The 10,665-nt window shown below is 36.2% G+C and overlaps 1 protein-coding gene across 1 annotated transcript; it reads left to right on the top strand.

Moving 5' to 3' along the window:
* The first annotated feature begins 4,847 nt into the window (after window positions 1–4,847).
* On the top strand, window positions 4,848–9,543 carry LOC109066567 (interleukin-17 receptor A). The gene is made up of 11 exons (XM_042739204.1): window positions 4,848–5,135; window positions 5,302–5,326; window positions 5,414–5,560; window positions 5,867–5,991; window positions 6,069–6,195; window positions 6,287–6,334; window positions 6,470–6,624; window positions 6,747–6,825; window positions 7,245–7,313; window positions 7,401–7,520; window positions 7,701–9,543. The coding sequence occupies exons 1-11, from the start codon at window positions 5,031–5,033 to the stop codon at window positions 9,092–9,094; spliced, it is 2,394 nt and encodes a 797-aa protein (XP_042595138.1). The 5' UTR covers window positions 4,848–5,030; the 3' UTR covers window positions 9,095–9,543.
* The last annotated feature ends 1,122 nt before the right edge of the window (window positions 9,544–10,665 follow it).

The following is a 10,665-nucleotide window of genomic DNA, read 5'->3' as shown; positions in this document are numbered from 1 at the left end:
GCCTGAGAAGGAGATGGAAAGAAAGTGCCATGCACACCATAAACCATAATAGCTGAAAGCTAATTCATAGTTGAGCCAAGAGATTGCCTTGCAGCAGCAGCAGGCTGGAATCTCTTTGATGAGGCCTGCAGAATAAAGGCCTAACATATGGATCTGATTAGCACAGTTAAAAATGATTCTTTGATTCATTTCTGCCAGAGGACCCAGTGCAGTGTGTTGTGATACTGATGTTATAGTGTTAATCTTTGCACTGGGTTTTCAAATGCATCTCATTCTGTCTGGATGAATGGAGCAACAGATTTTGGCCTCCACATCAAAAAGATTGGACTTTGTTGTAAACTTTTATTGACCCACATTTAATGCATTTATACATGTGGGCTATATTCATGTATGTTGTATTGGCGGCATGAGAAGCTGATATATGTTAAGTTCAGAGGGAGGTTGATTTGTTTAAGAAACATTATCACATTAGCGAATATGTATGGAACGCAAAGTGGAGACAAGAATACGCACTTTCTGCGTGCTCAGATGACAATAAGAAGATGGAGAGCGTGGTGGGGAATACATAGCGAGATTACAGCTTCTTTTACTGTATAGTGCTGTTAAATTTATAGTGTAATGATGCTAACATACTTCAAAGTTCACATGGTAGCTGGCTTAACACGGTTTCTAGCTGGTTGAAACTGTTTATTTAGGATTAGTAGCAGTTTCAAACTGGTTTAGGTGGTTGTTCATCTGCTAAACTGTACCTAAAAGCAGCTTGTCAGACACAAGAGGTCAAGGCTTGGCTTGTTGACATGGCCAGCTAAAATGGTTTAGGTGGTTGTTCATCTTATATATATATATATATATTTTATAATTATATATATATATAATGAATTAAATAAAAAAAATTAATGGCCAGCTAAAAATAATGTTTTTATATATATATAAATGAATTTAAAAATTGTATTTGTTTTTTCCAATGCTGCACATGAACAGACAGTCTTTAAATCTATGGCCTATTTTTTTATGACCCACTAGCAGTTCAAAGTAAGTTTTGCCCCATTTGAATGATCTGAATTGTTTCTAATTATTCTTTTAAATACTACAACGCAGTTCTACAGTGTATCTTCCATTTGACTTGCTGTATCACAGAAGTGACTTTTGAAATCTTAACAGACCTGATTTTATTTACAGACACCATAAACTTATGGCACTCAGGTTTAAAGGTAAGAATTGGCAGCAGCTGGGTTTCAGTCTAGCACACTGCCGGGAAGCGAGTGCAGAGATGGCACAGATAGCACACAGCCATTCAGACCCAGTCGCAACTGGAGCGTACTGCCACAACCACACATCCAGACTGCAGGTATGTGTGCTGAGATAAGGAACAGTGGCTCTCGCCCGGCCATTCCAGCAGCGTTATGGTGGGTTTAACCCAGCTCAGGTATGCTGGGAATGTAGCGGAGTGTAACAGCATAAAGAGAGGAAGCCTGTAGATTTGAGCTGAGACTTCATTGAATGACATTGGTGGCGAAACTAAGACTTTGTTGAGGTTGAGGCACATTTTGATTTCTAAATAACTTCATTTAGGTAAACCAATTATGTAAACTGGTTATGTAAGTGTGTTTGTTGAAAGGCCAGCGAGTTACTGGAGCTAAAGTGTGAGCTGTCCTATCCAATTCTGCCATCCCTGCCAAGTCTCCTTCAGGACACAAAGTTTACTCTCAGGAGACCTTGTGGGACTCCATTCTTCTCCGGGCCCTGAGCAGAATATGGCATTTTCAAGAATTTTTTGTTGTGAATTTAATTTTATTGAAAAATTTGAATCAAATAATTTGATAAATATTCGTCATGGTTTCATGGATTAAACAAATATGTGAAATATGTCTGGTTGAATAACAGAATGTAGGCCTACTGATAGAAGTCTGGAGACCCTCAAAGCCTTAGTTTGATTCTGAAAGTCACTAATTTAAATCCTTCCTTATGCACAGGAGAACAAAATAAGACAATGATATTCATTTTAAGTGTGGCTTGACCACTGTACAGTGTTTGTGGGTCGATGACTGTTCACTCTCCGTTTTATGTGCTGCACTCTCATACAGAAAGATAAACTACTGGTTTAGGTTATTAATCAGCTCCTCCTGGTATTTATCTTTGATAAATGAAATCATGGCATGTTCATTTAAAAGTGATCATAGCTGCATTTTTCATGCTTCATCTACACATCTGAGAGGTAAATTCACTGTTGGCAGTGTTTCGAACACTTAAGGGCACTTAAGGAAGAACACGTATGGCCGACTTCCATTTTGTCTGAATGCCAGTGACATCCTAAGTGCACTTTTGGCATTACAGAGCAATCACAGCTTCTCAGATTCGGACACTTTCCACGTTTCATTGTCAGTAAAAAGTAGAACATACGTTTGGAAATCAGTGGCTGACACATCTGACAGAATGTAAAAAATTATATTGATGATAAAGGTGATGATAAAATCTTTAGTATTTGCCTATAAGGTTGTTTCTGGGGCTGTTTTTGTCTATTCCAGAAGATTAGCTCCAGTATGTTAGCAACTATATTTCTGCAATGTATTAGTTCAGCATACACTCTTAAAAATAAAGGTTCTTCGTTGGCATTGATGGTTCCACATGCAGCCTTTAACATGGAACCTGCACTGTACTGATAGGTTCTCCATAGTGGAAAAAGGTTCTTTTGATTATTAAAATGTTCTTTTAAGATTTATTTACTGAAAGGTTCTTTGGGAAACCCAAAATGTTATTTCTAAGGCATCACTATGAAGGAACCTTTATTTTTAAGATTTAGAATTTGTATTTGCAGTTATCATGGGGTTTTCTTGGATTTCTTCTTACAGGTTAGTATTCTCAGCTGTCCTAACAGTTTAATTGTGGATAAGTATGTCCACAAATAAGTATGATACCTGTAAAGGTAAGTATGTCATGACCAAAGCAGTATTTTTTTGAAACATACCAGTAAAAAAAATTAAATAAAAAGTGTGTCATTTGTGGAATTGAATTTTCTAGTGGAGTAATTTTCCAAATTGTCTTTGACCCCAACTACAAATTCATAAGAATGAAAGGATTTTGCAAGTGTGTGACATTTCTTAGCTCCATTTTCAGAGCATCTTGGCATATACGCCGTGCTGTTGTTTATACATCTCATTCAGTCAAAGCACAGACTTGTCAGTTTTAATCAGGCATTTTATTGGTTTCTTTAATGTTCAGTCACAGTCAGTTCACAATTCTTTCCATATTTTAACTAAAACAGGTGATCTCATCACAGAGAAGCAAAAAACGTGACACATTTTAACCCAACTGTTTTTAAATGTGCAATTTCTGACAATGCATGCCTAGCAATCATAATAAACTATCATGTGATTGTAAAACACTGAACCTATAGAAAGTCTCAAATTATTTTTGATGTTCAGAAAAGATTATTGAGCTTATATTCTTTAAATATAGTAGCCTACATACTGTATTTACTTACGTTACACAAGTTGAGTCAAAGTTATTTAGATGGTAAATCAGTATAAGATTACTGTGAGACTAATGATGCTTCTAGCCTTTTTGTCAGGATTTCACAAAAGTTTGATTGTAACTTCTAAGGTGCCAGATTGATGGATGAGATGAAAGACATTATTTTTTTAATAGAAGTCAACGTTTTTGTCCAACCTGCATGGAAGTAGCCAAACAATTCCCTTCAGATCCCAAGATGCAACATGTTAGCGCTCTAATCTCTGGCCAGTACTTGAAAACAGGAGCGTGCACACCTGGGCTAGGTGTGGGTAGCCCTCATTCTGTGTTGCCATGGTTAATCTGAGGATTTTGATACTGGGATAGTGTGTTGTCTGGCCCTCATATAGACTGGCTGATCTGTACTGTGGGTCTGGTTCATGAGTGCAGTATGCAGTACAGAGACTGATGCTGTGACAGTTACAGATCACCTGAGCAGACGCTCCAGCCTTAATTCGCTCTGTTTCAGTCCCTTCAGCTCTGTCGATTTGAGGTCTAAAAATGAGAAGTTGTTTTGAGAATAATATGTTAAATTGTGTTTATAGAGACACAGAAAGCATGTAGCCTAAGTGAATGTTAACTGTGAACAACACATATTGTCATTTCAGGATTTTGGCATACAGTAGATAATCAAGGGTGTTGTACAGAGTTATGTATATAAGTATATTTTTTTCCTCGACGAAATTAATACATTACCACATTTATCAGGTCTGACATCTGTATAAGTTACTAATATCTATTTTTATGTGCTTATACGAAAACTAGAAAAAAAAATATTTTGACAGACTGCTAAACAGGCCTTCATACAGTACATACATACAGTGGTGAAGTAGCGCCCTCATGTGGAAATGCAACTGGAAAGGAAATGTAATTGTTTAAATTATGCAAGCAAAATAAAAAGGAACCACAATTTAATACAAATGTGTTCCGTTACTTTTATACAACATTTATAAAAAGTTTTTATAAAGGTTTTTAACGGTTATGTATGTATTTATTCATTTACTCTTCTCCTGTTTACCTTTTTTATCCTTTCTTTTTCTAATATAAAGTCGTGTTGGCACTCATGATCTGCCATATTTTTATGCTCGTTCTCTTTGCGTTGCATAATTTCATTATTATTATTATTATTATTATTTTTTATTATTATTATTTTTTTTGTGAATTGTATGCAGTATAATAAAGAAGAAGAATACAAACTATCTGTTTTTACACGTCTTGCTATGACGCACAAAACGCGAACTCTACAGTAGCCTACGCGTCTTGAACGATGACGCGACGCGACGCAACCAGACAGCGATTCCAAGGTACAGGAGGTGTGAGTAACGCTGCTTTGCATATTACAGTAATTCCAGGAAGCTTTTATAGGTCGGCTGTTTCCTGCACCTTCGCCACATTGTTTACCGTGCTCTTTGTCGCTGTCGAACTCATTCGTCTATTAAAAACTTGTTTTAAAACTTTTTTTTTTATTAATCTTTATTTTTTATTTAGCTGTATTGAGGTTTGTATAGGTTCGAACGCGGATCATGAAGTTCTTGTACATGAAAGGTGCTGTGTTTTTCATCTTCATACCTGTAGTGCTGAATCTCCGACTTATGGATGATGGCCGCTCACTGAATTGTACTCAAAAGGTAACATAATACATAAAAACCTGCCGATACCAACAAGTGTTAGATATTTATTTAGATATGTTAAATGTGTGTTTATGAAGACACTGATATGGTCCCTTCGGGGTTTAAAGTTTTGAATGGGGGTCATATTTGTGTGATCCATTGTAGTTTCTTTCTCGTTCTCCAGGATGTACAGTGTACTGCAGAGTTCAGTAAGTCCTGCTTTCTTTTTTCTTTAGTATTCTTTATTGTTGTTGTGAGTTATATTTTAACTGAAGTGTGATTATTTTCCTCCTCAGATAATTGCCTGTATGAAGAATGGCTCATTCCTTCAGATTTCACTCCCAGTGAACCGGTTGATTTGTCAGTGTATGTTGATGTAAGAAGCAATATGAAAGGTGATTTGGAGCCAGTGATTGTGGCAGAATGGAAAGCAAAGGATGATGGTGGGTGTCATTCAGATAAGTCTTAGATATGTGTGTCACATTATGTGAAAATTCATGTACTTGGACAAACTCTTGAGAAAAAAAAAATCAATTTTAATGCAAAGGGACCATTTTAAATTATAACCTATATTTTACTGTATTAAAAAGCTATAATGAAGTTCATGATGAAGAAATCACATTGTTTAATGCTAAATGTGTGTATCAATACTAAGACATTTTCTATATTTAATGATTTCAAAAGGGGCTAATAGGACTCTTTATTTTCATTCTGTACATCAATAAGTATTTATCTCCCAATTTTTGCAGGAAGCATAATTCATTTGAAAGGAACAGAGCTTGCTGTGTTGAAGTCATCAACCAATGAACATCTGTGTGTTCATTACAAGTTCCTCCAAGTTTTTAATTCCATGAGAAATAGTGCTAATGAAAAGGCAAGACTGATTTATTTATTTGTGTTTTTATTCTATTCATTCTCACAAATACTAATGTATGATCTGTTTTATTCTAGTGGTCTTTTTCTTTGGATAAAGTTGTGGTAGATCCAGACAGCACATATGTAGTGACTGTCTCCAACCTTCCCAAGCCGAATTTACAACACACCAGTTACAATATTAACAGAAAAGTTAATGTTCCAGGTAAGTGACAAATTAAAAACAAAAACAAATAAAAAAATCATCAAACCATTTATATTCAGAATGATACCTCAGTTTTGATCTGTAACCACAGGTTGTGACAATCTTTTGATGAGAACAACCAAAATCTGTTTTGAAAGAGGTGAGAGAAGAGCTTATTTATAAATGGTTACAAATCAGATACATGTATACACCTAGAAACCCTGAACACTTGGGTATTAAAATATGTATTAACTTCTTATCCTATGAGATTCATTTGGTTTGATGTTTTGTTTAGGGGATACATGGCAACCCAATGTTACCGTAGGAAGGACCACAGGTTTAAATGGCAAGGATATTCTGTATGTTGCATTTAATCCTGGAGAGAACGCAGAAAAATACAATGTTTTTCTTAAGTGCAACAGGGACACCGATTTTAAGACTCTTTATAAAGTAAGACATCTTATCTGTATGTCTGTTTAAATATATCCAAATGAATAAGGCTGGATAATATGACTCTGCATATAAAACGTTTTTTTTTTTTTTTTTTTTTTTTTTTTTTTTTTTGCGTTTAGGAGAGCAAGCCATTACTAAATGTGACATTTAACCTGGAGAACTGGTCACGTACATGCTGTATTTTTGATGTTCAGGTGTGTTGGCCTAAACAAACATGTTACATGATTATTTTATTAAATAAAATAGGATTATATATCAAAATCACATTAGCATAATATATGTGTTTATACTGTGTAATATTTATTATGTATATATAAAGTCATGTATATATTTAAGAAGAATAGTTTATTGTTTATATATTAAATATATTTATATATAATATAAAATATAAGAAGATAAATATATAATGTATATACATGTAAATTTTCTAATATATGTTTATGTGTGTGTATTCACTATATACACCTAATAAATTACCCTGTACACATACATTATATTTTCAAACTTTTATTTTGGATGTGAATTAATCGTGATTAATCATTTGACAGCCCTACTAAACAAACATGTTACATGATTAATAAAATAAGATTACATATAAAACAATTAGCATGTTCTAGTCTATTTTTTTGGTAGTGTTTTTTTGACTGTTTGTAGAAAGAATCACAGTTTTAACATATGTGGTCCAGGTGTGTATGGAAACAACATCACCTTTTAAATTACTGAGAATTTTTTTTCTTAATGCCACTTTACTAGTTTTTATGTATTTTCCACAGTACCAACAAGCCTTCCTGAGAATAACTCAGCACTCAAGATAATTTGTGTTGGATTGTGCCTCTTAATTTGTGGCATTGGTATTTGTGCTATTTATTTGCGCTGCAGGAAACCACAGAATGGTAAGCAGTGACATTTAAGATGGATGTTTTTAATCGTGTTACACAACAGTGGCAGTGATGTCTTTCAAGAGTAACTTCCTGTGGTTAGCCACACAGATGAAATAATACAACTGATATGCAGTAAATAATCATTTTCAAGGAATATCCCTGCTTCTAATTTTTAAAATGATTTTAATTTAGATGAAGATAAGCAACAGAAACCCCCACCTCCACCACCAGCACCAGTTCCATCTGGTCCACGATCCGTATTAATCATCTACTCCAGAGATCATCCCCTTTACACAGACATAGTCCTGAAGCTTTGTGCCTTCCTGCGGGCCAAATGCGGAATTGAGGTCATGCTGGACCTACTTGATACGACTTGGCTCGGCACCATCGGCCGTCTACAGTGGCTTGAGGAAAAAAAGCGACAGATTGAGCAGTCGTCAAACAAGATCTTGGTCCTTTGCTCCCGAGGAGTACAGGCTAAGTGGGGGGCGATGTGTGGGGAGCCTCGCATCCTCCTCCGGGAAGACGTGCGCTCTCCGGTCGGTGATATGCTGACTCTCGCCCTTCAGCTGATTACACCTGATATGCAGCGTCCGGCTTCTTACGGGAAGTATTTGGTGGCTTACTTTGACGACGTAAGCAGTGAAGGCGATGTGCCGTCTATGTTTGACATTGCGGTTAAATATAAGTTGATGAAGCATTTCGAGGAGCTCTATTTCCGTATCCTCGATGTGGAGAAGTATCAGCAGGGAGTGAAGCACTGTATCGAGGGTATCGGAAAGGACGAGTACTTCAACTGCCCCTCGGGCGAAGCCTTACGGAACGCAATTGAAGCATTCCAGACGCACCAATTGAAGAACCCAGACTGGTTTGAGAATGAGTGCGTGACCAGCGAGGAGGAAGTGAGAGGGGAAACCGATCCACTTCTTGAGATGCCAATGCAGCCAATATATGAATTAACGCCTGTGCTAAACGTCGGACTCCCAATCCTTGTGAAGGAGGTAGACATCAATCAAGAGGCCCAGAGTGTCTGCTCTGTAAGTCCCCAAATTCAAGGGAACCCTGAAGAGTCATCTGTAGTGATTATTAATCCAAGAGTCCAGCCAGAGCTCAGTATACTTTCCTATTATCCACCAATGGAATATCCTCTTGAATTACCCAGCATGACTGGTATTGGGACACCAATGGACCCACAAATCTATCCATGTCTCCTCGCTGAACCAGGACCAATGGAACCCTCACAACCCCCTTTTGCGTTTCCATTGGGAGAACCATCAGATAATTGTCCGACGGACAGCAGAAATCACTTTTTGATAGCACCTCCACCCTCAATGGAAGACAGCTTCAATCTGCATCAGGAGATGGACATGTCCCAGCCGGTGGAGATGGAGGAAAGTGAAATGGAGGGTGCTTCTGAGACGAGACCATCACGAGGGTCCGATCAGGGATATGGTTCCAGGTATTCCACAGTGAGGGAGGACCCCAAGTTACAGCAAGACCTTTCCTCTCTGGCCAAGTTACAAATGAACCTCTTCCTGAACAGCCCGATCTCTTCTGATTTCTTCACCAAAACAACGGAGACCTGAATTTCTTGTACGTCATTTGCCGTTTTTTTTTTTTTTTTTTTTTCTTGAACAGTCTATGTTTTGTCATCTCTCCCAAAACATTCAAACTATTTGTGTCAACAGAAACAGGAAACAGACTACACGGACGAGTTCAATGATCAGTTCTTTTACTGTGGAGCAGAACAAGAACCTTGTTAAACAGCTTGATATAGAACAGCACAGCACATGATTTTAAGCTTATGTTAGCTACTGAACACACGTCTAAGTAATAGGGTTGGGCTTGCAATGTTACATTTGTATTGTCTTTTCATATAAATTGCTCAGATGAAATGTTTTGTTGTATTATAATGCACTATTTTTTTTATTTTATTTTCATTCCAGTTTAACAGTTATAACCATCTACTCTCGAATTTTGTATATAATATTATGTAAGTACATTTCTGAATTCATAAAGCAGCATTCTTTGGTAATTTTTTATGTGCTTTTTACTTACTAATTTAGTTTAAAAAAATCACTTTATTTGCATCAAATTACATCCAACTTTAGACCTCAAATTAATTTTTAACCAATTTAACCAGGATGCTTCTAGACCCTTGCAGCTGTTGCAGTGCAAATAATGTCTTGTGTAAACATAACTTAATTCGAAAACTAAAGCCCTTGCAAGAAAATTCTCTGTAAAACATTAATGTGGATAAATAGCGAGAGGTGGGGCTGGAAGTCGCTTTCCTTATCAGAAAGGTATACAATCACTAAAAGCTGTAGTTTAAAAAACATGCCTAGTATGTAGTGGTATATATTTGTCAGGTTAAATACTGTGCAATGAGGCACAAAAATCCCATAATGCACTTTCGGCCTGCATATGTAACACATTTAGCTCACCCTGTACCCCAATCCTCAAAGCACAAGAGTAATAATATGTTAGAATAAGGATGCACAGTTGTTAGTATTTACATATTAGACTAGCTTATATAATACTCTGTTTTAAAACTAAAAGTGACAGGACAAGCTTGCGATCATTTACTCACACTCATCTCACTCTAAACCTGGATGCATTTATTTATTCAGAAGATATTTAGAAAAATGTGTTTTTTTTGTCCATTCAGTTTAGTTCAGTGTTGGTTTGGACCCCAAAGACGTTCTTCATATGCACAAAAACATTATTTAAAATATCTTTGTTTGTGTTGCACAGAAGAAAGCAAGCCATTCAGGTCTGAAACGACATGAGGGTGTGTAAATATTGATAGAATTTTCCATTTTGGTGGAGACTTGCATTGAGAAACATGGATATTAAGTTTTGACATATTTGTTAAGTTCCTAGTGTAAACTTAGTGTAAGTAATGAACTTGGACGTATGCATATTTAGATTCTCATTTAGACATAAATGCACTGCATGTATATATTAATAAATAATGTCCTCTTGAAGTCTATCAGCACTATAATTGTCATGATCAAAATGTTATTAATTGTGATAATCATAGTTCATTTAATGGCATGAATAAAACAGCATCTGAAATTGAGCAGAAAAACAGACTAGTTTGTGATTTCAACCATGAGGTTCTGTAAAGAGAGGTAGCCTTGTACAAACTGATGTT

Source organism: Cyprinus carpio, chromosome A4, assembly GCF_018340385.1.
Source record: "Cyprinus carpio isolate SPL01 chromosome A4, ASM1834038v1, whole genome shotgun sequence".
NCBI classification, from domain to species: Eukaryota; Metazoa; Chordata; class Actinopteri; order Cypriniformes; family Cyprinidae; genus Cyprinus; species Cyprinus carpio.
Note: the sequence above shows the minus strand (reverse complement) of the source record. Positions and strands in the feature narration are given on the sequence as shown.